This window comes from Alexandromys fortis, unplaced genomic scaffold (assembly GCF_014885135.2).
Source record: "Alexandromys fortis isolate MF-2015 unplaced genomic scaffold, M_Fortis_MF-2015_v1.1 scaffold_218, whole genome shotgun sequence".
NCBI classification, from domain to species: Eukaryota; Metazoa; Chordata; class Mammalia; order Rodentia; family Cricetidae; genus Alexandromys; species Alexandromys fortis.
In genome coordinates, this window is record NW_026068112.1 from 1,589,257 (window position 1) to 1,604,393 (window position 15,137).

Genomic DNA, 15,137 nt, shown 5'->3' on the forward strand with positions numbered 1-15,137 from the left:
AGTTTGGATATACTGGAAGCAGGAAGAGCCACTTTCTTTCCACCTTTTTCTGTAATAGTGTTACAACATTATAAAAAAGATGAAGCTACTGAGCATGGACTTTTTTTTTTTTTTTTTTTTGGAGACAGGATCTGTGTAGCCTTAGCTGGCCTAGAGCTTGCTATGTAGTCCAGGCTGGTCTCAAAACCAGAGATCTGCCTGTATTTGCCTCCCAAATGCTGGGATTGAAGGCACATACCACCAAACATAGATAATTTTTTTAAAAAATTATTTTATGCATATGGATGTTCTAGCTACATATCTTTGTACCTATGTGTGTAGTGCCCATGGAGTTACAGGTGGTTGTAAGCCATCATGTGAGTGTTGGGAATCAAAACCAAGCCCTCTGGAAGAGCAGCCAGTAAGCTGTTTTTCCAGGCTCTTATTTTGTTTTATACATCTTACTAAATCCAACTAGTGCTGTGCATATGCGAAAGTTTTTATGGCTGATCATTTAGAATTGGGAAACCTATCATGGGGGGGGGGGTCATTCCTGGAGAAAACTGATTCTCTCTCCCCCAGCAGCTACTGATAGCTGTGGCATTTCATCTAGGGGTGGACCTTGGTAAGTGTTCCCCATCCAGAAGCTTCTCCTGAGAACTGGGTAATACTGTGTTCACCTGCACATGTGCGATAAGAGTCAGTACGCAAAGGAACCACAGAGTCTCTCCTCCGTGATGGAAGCCCTGCACAGCAGCAAAGAAGGGAAACTTTAGGGACGGGGTTGAAGGAAAAAAGAAAAGAAAATGGAATTGGACCTCAAGGATCCTAGAAATATCCTGGGGGCCTAACAGAAAAAAAAAAAAAAAAAAAGGGAATGAGGCCCTGGGCTCCACCCCAGAAAGACTCATGCCTTTATCCTGATCCCTGAATCCATCCACTCACTGTGACAGGACCCTCCACCCCAACCAATTCAGTCATCTCATTAGAAAAGGCAGAATGCTTCTCCATCCTCAAGCGAGCCTTTTAGCTGTAGACCCCTGTTTTACCTAACCATACTGGATATGACCCCAGGCCTCCAAAAAAGAGGCTCTGCCACATGAGAGGAGATGGGATCATGATTAAAAGGGGATCAGCACAGAAAATAGAAAACAGTGGGTAGACAAAGAATAAAATGTAAAAAAGAAATATATATATATCCAAACTCCCAGAGGGTCCAGCATTTCCTCTCACGTCTTTGCCCAGGAACAAGGTCCAAGACCCTGTAGGACCAGAGGGTCATGAGTTAGTTCAGAGGGAGTAAGAAAGGAGAACAGGGATTAAGGGACATCCTGGGCAATGGGCTGGGGAAACGGAAGAACTCAGACCTGGAAGAAATGAAGTTAAAAAGGAAAACCAGTTATGGGAAGGTAAAACTTTCCCTCAGGCCAGTTTGTTTTTGGAGTTGGCTCGGATAGCACAGAGCCTAACATGTAGAAAACTGAATAAATATTTTATGGGCTGATGACAGAAGTCATGGGGAAAGGGTTCTTGGTGGGAGAAATGGGATCCTGGAGGTTTCTGCCAAGCAGTCCATGGCTCTAATCCAGGAATAAATTCTACCTGTCCCAGCTGTTTGCTCCAGAGACCTAGGAGCAGCACAACATTCCAGCTGCAGTCTTGGAGCAAAGGATCAGCTGAGCTGTCTGGGCCTGGGCTCAGGGCACTGGCAGCAAAGCTCAGGAGGAATGCCTCCAGGTCTGGGAAGCCTGGCAGGGAGATGCTAATCTCCTGGAATTAAAGGGGCCTTCACTGGTCATAGACAACATGGGACGGAGAGGAAATGCGGCCACGTTGGGAGCCTGCCACCCAGTCCCAGCCTGGCCCCACTTACGGAACTGAATGAATTATCAACACTCTCGGTGCTGGAGGAGAGCTCCTGGGAAAGGGCCAGAGGGCAAGGGAAGAAGGGGTGAGGTTGGGGGGAGGGAAAGAGACAAAGGCAAAGAATTTAGGCAAACTTGGATCATAACTGCTTCTTTTGTGCAGCTATATCTTTCTACTTTAGTGAAAGGCAGTCAGCCTGGAAACACTACTTGCCCAGAGTCTAGATATTTGTGGAATGTTGAAAGGCTAGCTCAGACCTAGAGATTAAGAGCTGAAGGCCAAAATACCTTATTTTCTATTTTATCTTCTATTCTTTCCTGAACACACCTTCCTTTTAGATCAGAACCCTAGAGCCGGATCCCTAGTGCAATGACCGCCTGACCAAGGCTTATTTCTTTCACATAACCCACTCACATGCTTTCAACCAACCCCTTCTCCACCGGGACAGCCACCAACTGCACGACCCTGTACTAGAAAGTTGATGTTCCTCTACCTTCTTGGCTTACCTTTCAGTACATATCTCCTCTTAGCCTCATGATCACCTTAGGAAGCCTAATCCCAACCTTGAACCTATGACAAAGGGCGCCCCAGATCCATGGATGATCACATATGTGTCAGCCTCACACCCGCCCAGCTTCCGTCAGGTATTGCACATGACAATGAGGGTCCTAGCTAAAACCACCCGAGATCATCTGAATCCCAGTCCAAAGTCTAGACTTTAATACTCTAAACATCACCCCAGCTGAATAGAGTGGCACACACCTGTAATTTCAGTACTTGGGAGGCCGAGGCAGAAGGATCAAGAGTTCAAGGTTAGCTCAGGCTACATACTGAGAGTCTTTCTTAGGAAACAAACAAAAAATTGAAAAAATAAACACCTTCCCCCTCCTTTGTTCAGCTGGAATCTGGGAACAAAGTGAGGAGCAGCTCACTCAGTAGTTGTGGAGCAGTACTCATGCCCTGGGCCATCCTGGGTTCTGCCCACTGCTGTCTACCAGGACAGGCAGCAGGCACAGAATGAGTGCATAAAGGCAGGAGGGGAGGGGACTGGACTAAGAGGCAGAGTCTTTGGAGTTCGCAGAGCAAGAAGGCAGTAGGCAGAGTACTTCTCTACGGTCAACATTTCAAGCATCTGCTTAATTCAACTTTATGGCTGAAGTTCTCGATTGAGATACCAGGTTTTGGTTTTCCTTTATGAAACTGGGCAGGAGAGCATTTACAGGGTGTAGCCACTCTTGGAAACACCCTGCTAAGGCTGCAACTCGTCTACTTTGGGAAGAAGTGGGAGGAAGGACTGAGACAGTGAGGATGGCAGAATGTGTTAGCACCTACGGGTTCAATTCTACACCTCAGCTAGTTGGGAAATGGTAACAGGCAGGGGACTGGCTCTAGCTGATACTCTCCCAGACGGGGCCCAGTGGACAGGAGGATATCATGATCTGTTCCTCTCCCACTTCCGAGGCCTGAGTCACTTGTACTGAGTCAGCTTCAGGGAGTAAAGCTGAAGCCAAGAGCTGACATCACACCCTTATCAAGCTGGAAGGACTTCCAGTGTGACATGCAGCAGATTTCTCTGTACAAAGGTTACAGTCCTGAAAAGACAAAGCTATCTAATTGGAGTGTCCTTATGCAGGAAGGATGGAACTAGGGGGTGGTACCTAACCACTCTGATCCTTGTGCAGCCCCCACCCCCAGCTCTATTTCAAAATATTTATCATTTGGCTACAAATAGAAAGGAAAATTGAGGCTGATTAAGAACTGCTTTGAAGGTTGGGCTTGGGTGTGTGTGTAGCAGATAGATGTGAGAAACCAATGCTAGAACTCTCTGTGGGGAGCATGAAGGAATCCTCTGAAGATAATGGAAACTTCTGAGATCTGGCCAGTGAAGAAGAGCTCTGTAGGGAGCTCCAGGCTGAAAGTAGCCCTAGGCCTCTTCCCTGAGGCCCCACCTCACTTCTAAGGAGCTTCTCCACAGTGGGAGAAACATGGGATTAGCCAGTACCCAAAGGAAAACTAACACTGCTATCAGAGAGTGTCAGCCCCACGCAGAAAGACTTCTTCTTAGAAGATCTTGGCTCATTTTAATAAGATACAGATTGACCTACTGCTTCTGGAAACGTTTCAAGACAGACACACACTGACTAGCTCCTCATACTGGGGCTTTGGTATTAGACTTTATGGGTTCTAGTCCAAGAGCAGAATTTTATCCTCCATCCTCTGCTGCCTTTGGGACAGAACTTTGCCCACTGTACAAGCAACTAGTTGTTTAGTGGATCAGTGTTTCATGACAAGGAAGGAAGAAATGGAAGACCACTTCCCTTGGTACCTCAAGCACAAAAGCTTTGATAGACATATCCTCAAAATATCAAAAGGACTGGCAGAAACCCCTGAGTTTGGCTCCATGCCTATAAACCTAGTGGCATTTATGTTTGTGTTCTGTTTCTCTTTCATGCTCTCAAGTTTCCCAAGGAGCCTCAGTGGATTCAGGTGCATCAGCTAGGTAACCCAGGAGGACATAGGGAAGTGCTACCTTCTTCCGTCCCTGGATCCAGTAACCCATGAAGAGCCAGGTGGGGAAGAATGGCAACTGGAAAACCCACCCTAGAGATTTAAACACTCATAGAGTACCTGCCTCTCAGAGCCATCCATAATCCTGCAGCATAGAAGTTAGATGCATAGAAGAGGGACCCCAGACCAGCACAGGGTAAGAAAAACCCTAAGGCCTCTGCTTTTCTGGTCCTAAGATGCAGACTAAAAAATAGATACAGGAGCCGGGCGATGGTGGCGCACGCCTTTAATCCCAGCACTCAGGAGGCAGAGGCAGGCGGATCTCTGTGAGTTCGAGACCAGCCTGGTCTACAGAGCTAGTACCAGAACAGGCTCCAAAGCCACAGAGAAACCCTGTCTCGAAAAACCAAATAAATAAATAAATAAATAAATAAATAAATAAATAAATAAGTTTAAAAATACAATAAAAAATAGATACAGGGAAAAGTCAAGCTAGACAAGAGGCACCAATGAATTCCCTCCCAGATGCGCACACTCACTCCGACCAGATCTGATCTTAGAGGAGGCAGCTCTCTCAGATATCTTCCACCAAAATCTGGAGGATTCTTCTTGCTCTGCAACAACCTCCCTTCTTAGACCCTCAACTGCTGCGAAGCTCAAACAGAAATGAAAACCGTCCACTCTAGTTCCCATGGATGTGGAAGTGTGAACTGTCACATCCTGGGCTCTTCTTCCCCAATGGCCTCTTACAGCTGGGATCTGGGGAAGTAGATGCTGAGGAATAACCATGGCAGCTCAGCTGAGTGACTATGAGCATGAACTACGGACTGGGTTCCTGGTCTAGCAGTAACTAGTTGAATGACCTTAGTGAAGCCATTTAACTTCTCTGAGCCCTGTTCCTCACTGGTAAAATAACACCAGTTTCAGTTGTGAGGATCCCACATACATCATCTGGCATGCTGCCTAGCATTCAGTGATCAGTAAACACTGGCACATTTGGCTTCAGTATTATTAAAATATCACAATGAAGTACACTGCTAGGGAAAGCAGGCTATGAATTTCCTTTGCTGACTGCTTTTCTTTCTCTAACTACCCTGACTTCCCTCTACTTGAAAGAAACTTTACGGTATCAAAACTGTGGGTGGTTTACACCCCACAGAGACAGATGCCAGGACCATAGGCATATGCATTCCAACAGTGTGTATTCTTCATTTTTTCTTTTCTTTTTTTAAAATTCCTTCTTTTCTAGGCTCATCTGGCAGCCAAGATGGGAGCCTGCCAAAAGAGATGAAGCCTGGGGCACCAACAGTCTAGCTGGGACACCTGGCCACTGAACTTGGCTATCTACTGGGCATCTTTCCCCACTATCTGTCCAGATATATACTAGATGGTGGTGCTAAGCTGCCAACCGCTTACCTCCTGCTCTGTCAACGTTAGATAGCCTGCTGCTGCCAAGCTTCCTTTTCTCAACCTCAACTCCTCAACCAGCATTACACTTACTTTGCCAAGGTTATGTCTCTCTTCCCTTTTTGTTTATCTCAAATGAAGGCAGGACATTCTGTTGAGGCCCCACTGGTAGAGAATAAACTTTACCCTATGTTAACAAAAAGTAGGGTCTTTGGGGAGCGAGGAAATGGAATTATGAGGAATGGAGAAGCTGATGGGCTAGTTAGCATCCTTTCCTTTTCCTTCCTTGTGTGGCTGCTGTGATCTCAGGTAGGCCAGGTTCCAACAGGGTGCATCAGGCCTGCGTCACAGTTCTTAGTATTTGGTTAATGGAGTGACATCTCAGTTTAGTGAAAGCCAACTCTGGACAATGTCAAGAGTCTCAGCCTTGCCATTAGCTAGATGATCTGAGGCAAGTCACTTTATCTCTCTAGTCTCCCAATTGTTCCTCTGTAAAATGAGGCCATTGGAATACATGAATTCCAAGGTCTTTTTCCATTCTAACATTCCATGCTTCTATCAGTGAAATGAAACAGAAGGGAGGACAGAAACAGAGTAACCCTATGTAAGACATCCTGTCTCCATGCAACCTTCAAATACTTTGCCCATCAGTCCCTCCCCCAATTTACCTCATCCTCATTCTCCACTTTAGGGTTGCTGGCTGTTCGCTTCAGGTTGCTGCTGAGACTTATGCTGGCTGTAGCATCTGACTTAGAGCGCTGGTGAGTCCTTTTAGAGGGAGACAGCCCTGTGTCGGGGGCTGGGCTCAAAGATGGCAGCTCCCTCTTTCGGTGAGCTGGCTTCAGCTCATCTGAGAGGATCAGCTTCCGTAACTTGGTCCCTCGGGAGTGTCGCTGAGTGGAAATGTGCATGTCTGAAGAGTAGGCCCCAAGCAACAGGGCACACTGCAGGGAAAAGTTGATGCTCTGCCGACATCGGTGGACTATGTAGGGTTTAATGGCATCGCCCACATCCTCATCCATGTGAATATACATGTTAAGCAACTGGGGCAAATAGAAGTCCACATCCTCATTGCGAAAGCAGAAGAGGCGGTTGCCAATGTAGGCTTGCACTCCAGGCTCCTTGGAGTTATACAAGTATGAAATGGCCATAGAGATGTCAAATAGTTTTGACTCAAACAGTCTCAGGAGCCAAGACTGTTTGGCTGAGTTGTTCTGTCGCCGTCTTCTTGCTCCTTTGGCTGTGCCAGAGGCCACAGTGGCCCCCATCTCATCTTCTTCTTCCCTGATCTGGGCAGGTGGATCATCTAGGCAACGGATCTCATTGTCCACACCATCCCCATTAACCAACTCCAGCGGGGTCCCTTTGCTAGAGACAGCTACAACTCCATGCAAAAGCTTGACTTTTTCCAGCACCTCCTGGCAGGCCTTCTGGGCCACCTCAGGGTCAATCACTGACAGTTCCCCAACCCCCTCTGTGATGACGCTTAGCAAGGAGCCCCCGTTATTCCCTGATGGGCTAGAAGTAGACTCAGAAGTTGGCTTCAGGGTAGCAGGCTCCACTACCATGTCTCCCATGGCTACAGCCAGACTTGGAGCGTCCAAGCTAGAGAAGGAAGGGAGACAAGAACAGAAAGAGACATACACACGCTTGTTAGTGGTGTCTCAAGTCAGGGCTTTCCTTTACCATGAAGCTTGCCCAAGTACCTCCTCCTCTGTCTTCCTGCATCCTTTAACATCAGAGAAGTCATCTCAACAGAAATCTATCCTCAACACCTCTACTTCTGACCACTCATACCCTTCATTCCTTCTGTACTTACCTGGGTTCTTTGCTTGGATGTGCGAAATGCTCTTTACATGTCGTATGGTCTTACAAATTGTTCAGTATGCTGGGGAGCAACTCAGGTCTTATTCTCTTTTCTTTAAGTCTTGTTCTTCCTGTGTCACCTTCAAATGCCTATGGTGACACTTTTCCTACCTAAACTATTATCTCCTTATTCATAACATATTTCACACACAAGTTCTCTGCCTCTCTCTTTATTTAGTATCAAAGCTGTTACTGTCTTCTGAGACTATTACACTATAACCCAGACTGGCCTAAAACCTACAGCAATTCTCCTGCCTCAGTCTTCTAAGCACTGGACTTATAGGTACTAGCTACCACTCTTGACTTTGTTTGCAGAAACTCTTCCTTCCCAGCACATTAGTGCCAGGGAATAGAGCCAGCAACTACTACTCTAAGCTTCACATAGTGGAGAGTGTCTCTCAAACAGCCACTGTCAACCTTGCAGAAGCTGTACCATTTTTCTGTGTGTGTGGCTTCCTGATACCATACCCTTGCTCTGTGTTTATAAGCCATAAAAACCTAAACACACCATGTATCTTCTGTTTCAGTTTCTTCAACTGCAAATTGAGAAAAAAAAATTACTTCACATTGATGCTATATAGAAGAAAGACATAAACTTATGTGGATGAAATGATTTAACATAGTTCCTGGCACAAGGTAGTATTCAATAATGCTAGCTAAATTCTAACCCTGCAAAAGGTTAATAAACAGTGTGTGCATATATACTATTATTTTTATAAGGGGTGTGAACTGCCTTAGTCATTTATGATCCTTTAAAAATTTATGGCCACATTTCCCTACCCCTTACTACCTTCCCCACTATTATGTACTAACTCTAGGAACTGGAAGGGTTGTAAGAAAACAAAAAGAAATCAGGACTCATGGGTCTATAACTTCTTAAAAAAAAAAAAAAACAGGGATACACGAGAGTTGAAACTCGGATCTCTCTGGATGGGCTTGTAGAAGTGGTCAGAGAACACTGCTGGTGAAAGCCACAGCTTCCAAGAGCAGCCTTCAAAGCATCATCAAACCAGATCGGGAAAGTCAGCAAAAAAGAAGGGGATTTCAGAATGGTCCAGAGCAGAAGAATAAGTCTAGACTATTTTGTCAGATGATTATAACTTCAGAATCTGGATACTGGCCTCTTCCCAAATAAAGAGAGCATCTAATGTACACTTTAGAAAAAGAGAGAGGCTTCTGCAGAGCTAGACAGTAAGTAATTTCTAGCTGGGTATGGTGGCACTCGGGAGGCAGAGGCAGGAGGATCTTTGTGAGTTCAAGGCCAGTTTAGTCTACAGAGGGAGTTCCAAATAGCCAGGGCTACAGAGAAACCCCATCTCCAAAAAAAAAAAAAAAAACAAAAAAAAAAATAAAATAAAATAAAGTAATTTCTAAGTGTTTAGAACATTACTATTTTTTCTAATGAGGCTGAGGTACTGATACCTTGGATGAACAGAAAAGAGATGCTTGGTATATGTTTTTCTGGTCACTCTGAAGAACTTTTATTTATTTTTTTCCCCAGACAGAAGTCTCATGAATTTCAGGCTGGCCTTGAACTCACTATGTAGCTAAGGATGATCTTAAACTTCTGATATTTTTGCCTTCATTTCCTAGGTGCTAGCGTTAAGAGACATGGACCACTATGCCTGGCTTGATTGAACCCAGGGTTTCATACATGTTAGGCATGCACTCTACCAATTAAGCTACATCTCCAGCAGAAGCCCTACTTTCTAACACCTTCCTTCCACTGATGCTTCTTTTACCTCTCAAGTGTTAAGTGGCAAGGTTACTTTCATTTGCCCAATATCACACAGTCCAGTTCTCTGCCTCCCAGCAGTTAGTACCAAAGCTTTCCAGAAAGACTGATGGGGGTGCTGGAGAGATGGCTCAGTGGTTAAGAGCACCGGCTGCTCTTCCAGAGGTTCCGAGTTCAATTCCCAGCAACCACATGGTGGCTCACAACCATCTGTAATGAGATCTGGTGCCTTCTTCTGGCGTGTGGGCATACATGCGGGCAGAATGTTGTATACATAAATAAATAAATCTTTTTTTTTTTTTTTTAAAGAAAGACTGAAGACTGATGGGAAACTCTTCAACTCTCAGATACCAACAAAAAGGCATACTTTAGGGGCTGGAGAGATGGCTCAGAGGTTAAGAGCACTGCCTGCTCTTCCAGAGGTCCTGAGTTCAATTCCCAGCAACCACAGGTGGCTCACAGCCATCTGTAATGAGAACTGGCACCCCTTCTGGCGTGTGGGCACACATGGAAGAAATGCTGTACACCTAATTAAATAAATAAATATTTAAAAAAAAGGTATACTTTAGTTCATCTTTCTTCCAACTCTGTCAAGCAAGAAAAGTATCCCTGTCAAGGAACATACCTAAACATAATAAAGGCAATATACAGCAAGCCAATAGCCAGTATCAAACTAAATAGCGATCCCACTGAAATCAGGAACAAGACCAGGTTGTCTACTCTCTCCTTATCTATTCAATATAGTTCTTGAGGTCCTAGCTAGAGAAATAAGATACCAAAGGGAGATCAAGATACAAATAGGAAAATAAGGTCAAACTCTCACTATTTGCTGCTGATATGATAGTTTACATAAGTGACCCCAAAAGTTCTACCAAAGAACTTCTACAACTCATAAACACTTTCTGTAATGTAGCAGGATACAAGATTAACCCAATAAAAAAAAATCAGTAGCCCTCCTGTACACAGATGATAAATAGGCTGAGAAAGAAATCAGAGAAAAATCACCCTTCACAATAACCACAAATAGCATAAAATATCTTAGAGTAACTCTAACCAAACAAGAGAAAGATTTGTATGACAAGAACTTTAAATCTTTGAAGAAAAAAATTGAAGAAGACACCAGAAAGTGGAAAGATCTCCCATGCTCTTGGGTAGGCAGAATTAACATAGTAAAAATGGCAATCTTACCAAAAGCAATCTACAGATTCAATGCAATGCCCATCAAAATCCCAGAAAAATTCTTCACAGACCTCGAAAGAATGGTACTCAACTTCATATAGAAAAGCAAAAAACCCAGGATAGCCAAAACAATCCTGGGCAATAAAAGAACTTCTGAGCCGGGCAGTGGTGGCGCATGCCTTTAATCCCAGCACTTGGGAGGCAGAGGCAGGTGGATCTCTGTGAGTTTGAGGCCAGCCTGGTCTACAAAGGGAGTTCCAGGACAGGTTCCAAAGCTACAGAGAAACCCTGTCTCGAAAAGAAAAAATAAATAAATTAAATAAATAAAAGAACTTCTGGAGGCATCACAATCCCTGACTTCAAACTCCACTACAGAGCTACAGTACTGAAAACAGCCTGGTATTGGCATAAAAACAGACAGGAGAACCAATGGAACTGAATCGAAGATGCCGTATTAATCAACATACCTGATTTTTGGCAAAGAAGCAAAAAATATAAAATGGAAAAAAGAAAACATATTTAACTAATGGTGCTGGCATAACTAGATATCAACATGTAGAAGAATGAAAATAGACCCATATCTATCACCATGCACAAAACTCAAGTCCAAATGGATCAAAGACCTCAACATAAAGCCAGCCACACTGAATCTCATAGAAGAGAAAGTGGGAAATACACTTGAACTCATTGACACAGGAGACCACTTCCTAAATATAACTCCAGCAGCACAGACACTGAGAGAAATAATTAATAAATGGGACCTCCTGAAACTGAGAAACTTCTGTAAAGCAAAGGACATGGTAAAACAAAATGCCAGCCTACATAGAATGGCAAAAGATCTTCACCAACCCCTCATCAGACAGAGGTCTGATCTCCAAAATATACAAAGAACTCAATAAATTGGTCATCAAAAGAACAAATAAGCTAATAAAAAAATGGAGTACAGACCTAAACAGAGAACGTTCAACAGAGGAATCTAAAATGGCTGAAAGACACTTAAGGAAATGCTCAACGTCCTTAGTCACCAGAGAAATGCAAATCAAAACAACTCTGAGATTTTTCCATCTTACACCTGTAAGAATGGCCAAGATCAAAAACACTGATGACAACTTATGCTGGGGAGGTGGGGGGGGTGGCACGACACTTCTGCATTGCTGGTGGGAGTGAAAACTGGTACAACCCCTTTGGATGTCAGTGTGGCGATTTCTCAGAAAATTCGGAAACAACCTTCCTCAAGACCCAGTAATATCACTTTTGGGTATATATCCAAAGGATGCTCAATCATGCCACAAGGCCATGTGCTCAACTATGTTCATAGCAGCATTGTTTGTCATAGGCAGAGCCTGGAAACAACCTAAATATCCCTCGACTGAAGAATGGATAAGGAAAATGTGGTACATTTACACAATGGAGTACAACAGAGCAGAAAAAAATCAATATCTTGAAATTTACAGGCAAATGGATAGAGCTAGAAAACATTGTTTTGAGTGAGGTAACCCAGACACAGAAAGACAATTATCACATGTACTCACTCATAAGTCGTTTTTAAACATAAAGCAAAGAAAGCCATCCTACAAATCACAATCCCAGAGAATCTAGACAACAATGAGTACTCTAAGAGATACATGGATCTAATCTACATGGGAAGTAGAAAAAGACAAGATCTGAGTAAATTGGGAGCATGGGGACCTTGGGAGTGGGTTGATGGGGAGGGGAGAGGCAGGGAGGGGAGCAGAGAAAAATGTAGAGCTCAATAAAAATCAATTAAAAAAAAGTATTACTGTACTTCCTGATGAAGTCTGGACTTGGTATGAAGCAGAGTTAGGCAGTGCCTCTGAGCAGTAGAACCAGCACAGCTGCCTACGTGGATCTGCCTCTAAGCCAACTGTGGGTTGCACAGGAATCATAAGGCAGCTTGCATCACTCCCTGCCACACCTTTGTAGGACACTTATGATTGGGACCTTCACCTTCTAGGTCTTCTACCTTGATCAGCTCTGTTCAACTAACCCTATCGCAGTATCTGTATCCTTGGCTCATCCTTTTCTATTCCAGAGACTTCTAAATCACAAAGCTCCTAAAAGTCTGTTTCTCAAAACCTTAAAGGGGATCTGGCATGGGGTGCAGAACTGTAATTCCTGAGAATCAGAAGCAGGATGATCAAGAACACAGGTCATCCTCACTTATACAGCAAGTATAATCAAGGCCCAGATTACATGGGATAATCTAAAAACAAAGCAAAACATTTTAAAGGGGTATTGGGAGTAAAATTTAGAAGCAGAGTGCTTGCCTAACATGTACAAAGCCCTGTGTTTGATCCCCAGCACCATAAAAACAAAAGCAACCACCAGGCTATGGTGGCTCACATCCTTAATCCCAGCACTCCAGAGGTAGGCAGATCTGTGAGTTCAAGGCCAGCCTGGTCTACAAAGCAAGTTTCAGGACAGTCAGAGCTGTTACACAGAGAAATCCTGTCTCAAAAAACAAAGTAACACAAAACAAAAACAACCACCCCCAAACTTCCAAGGGAAATGAAGTTCAGTCATCCTCACACACAAGAGTGTCTTAGACTTCATATGAAATTAATTTTCCTGTCCCAATTAATTAGAATTTTGCTTATTACTGGCACCAGGAAGGCAGGGAAAGATACCGTTATCCTTTTATCCTGTAGGCAAAAGAAGACAATCTCCCAGGGTTCAGCCCAGGATCCACAGTGAACAGACTTCCCAACCTGCCCAAGAACCAGATGATATCAACAGGTGCAGAAAAGCCGGGCACAGGGCAGGTGACATAGGCTGAGTAATGCAAGCACTTGTAATGCAAGCTTGGTGGCCCAGCTTCCATCTCTTGGGCCCAAGGCAGAAGGAAACAATCAAAGCATGAAAGGTTTCTTCTCACCTTCACAAGCATGCACACACATATATGAGATACATATTTTTTTTAAAAAGTAGGACATGGTGGTATATGCCTGTAATCTTAGCATTTGAATAGTAGAGGCAAGAGGATCAAGAGTTCAAGGTCATCTTCAGCTACTTAGTGAGTAGAGCCTAGCATGGGTTACAAGAGACTACTGTCAAAACAAAACTAAAATCAAAACATAAAAAAACCAACAACAAAAAAACCCAAAACCAAACCAAACCAAAAAAGTAGGGCACATAAGCCCAACTTCTCTTTTATATAAGCATCTCTAACTGGCTATACAAGCATACCACAAGTCAGAGAGAAGGATTATAGGAGAGAATAAGGTTAGATCACATTGGCAATTAAGATAATAGAAACAGGGACTGAAAAGATTATTCAGATAGGAAAATGCTTGCTATGCAAGCACAAGGACCTGAGTTTAATCTTCAGAACCCATCTCAAAAAAGCCTAGCATGGCAGCATACACTGCGATCGCTGGTGCTGGGGAAACAGAAACAAGCAGACCTCTAGGACTTACCAGTCTACTGTTCTTAGCCAGCGGCAAGCTAAGGAACTCCTGTCTTTTAGAAAAAGTTGACAGTCAGCATCTGATGAACAACCTGGAGTTGGGTTCTGCCCTCCACATGTATGCACGCAGAAACTAATTAACATATATGGGCAGACACACATATACATGAATAACAGAAATAAGGAATTCTCCAAAATCTAATTCAAATATGGTCTTCAACAGTAATTTCTTCATCTTTAAATGCGATGAGAAATAACTCTTGGAAGCACAAACTATTCTAAAGAAAATAAAAGGATTAAATGCAGTGACTAGAAGAGGAGGGGAGGAAACAAGCCTTGCATTTGTCACTCTTCCTCCTACAAACCGCAGCGTCCACACAGCTGAGGACTGACACCACGCTGGGAGTCTAAACTCTCCTTAAGACAGACTGGAGGGACAAAGAAGAGGCCTCCTTGTTTGAGCCTGGCAGCTTGACTACCAGGAAAGGAGGACGGGGCTGGGAAAAGATCAGAGCTTAAAGTGTTGATAATTGTGCTCCATGAAACCAGGCAAGGCAGGCATGATCTTAAATCAACTTTATAGAATTTAGTCACCATGGAAACAAATCTCTAGACACATGTCTGTGAGGGATTGTCTAGACTAGGTTAACTGAAGTGGGAAAACCCAAAATACTGGAGGCTCCAATCCATGGGGCGGGGGCCCAGACTGAATCAAAAGGAGACAGTAAGGTATGACCATTCATGGCTCTCTCGGTCCTTACTGCAGAAGCAAAGTAACCAGCTGCCTCACTCCTGACATCACGTTCCGCCCACTGCAATGGACTGTAAGCTGAAACACTCTCCTTAAGTTGCTCTTGTCTGGTGTTTTGTGGTAGCAATGAGAAAAACACCTAATATAGCAGAGAAAGTCTGCGAATCAGGGGCGGTCCAGGTTATGGTAGTATAGAGCAGTTTCTGCAGAGCAGAGAAGGTGGCCACATGTGTTTCGTGGGCCTAAGCAGTTATGGCTACAGAGGACTCTGGAGGGAATGCTATCTCTTTAACGAGGCTCTCTTTAACTGAGCACCTCAAAAATTCTGTGCAAGCAAAGTTACCTGCACAGAATTTTATGAAAACAGTCTTCATGAAAAGACTTACTAGACTGGACTGGACTTTCAGGAAAGACAGTAG

The 15,137-nt window shown here is 43.9% G+C and overlaps 1 protein-coding gene across 2 annotated transcripts in view; it reads right to left on the reverse strand.

The window, feature by feature from the left end:
* Pi4kb (phosphatidylinositol 4-kinase beta) overlaps window positions 1–15,137 on the reverse strand; it is a 35,977-nt gene that overhangs the window by 16,931 nt on the left and 3,909 nt on the right. Inside the window, exons 2-3 of one of the 2 annotated variants that reach the window (XM_050124536.1) lie at window positions 6,429–7,365; window positions 1,853–1,897 (exon numbers count right to left, since the gene is read on the reverse strand). In XM_050124536.1, the coding sequence (XP_049980493.1) occupies window positions 1,853–1,897; window positions 6,429–7,337 (954 nt within the window). In that variant the 5' untranslated portion in view covers window positions 7,338–7,365. The remainder of the gene's footprint in view (window positions 1–1,852; window positions 1,898–6,428; window positions 7,366–15,137) is intronic. The other variant, XM_050124537.1, reaches the window with a different exon arrangement.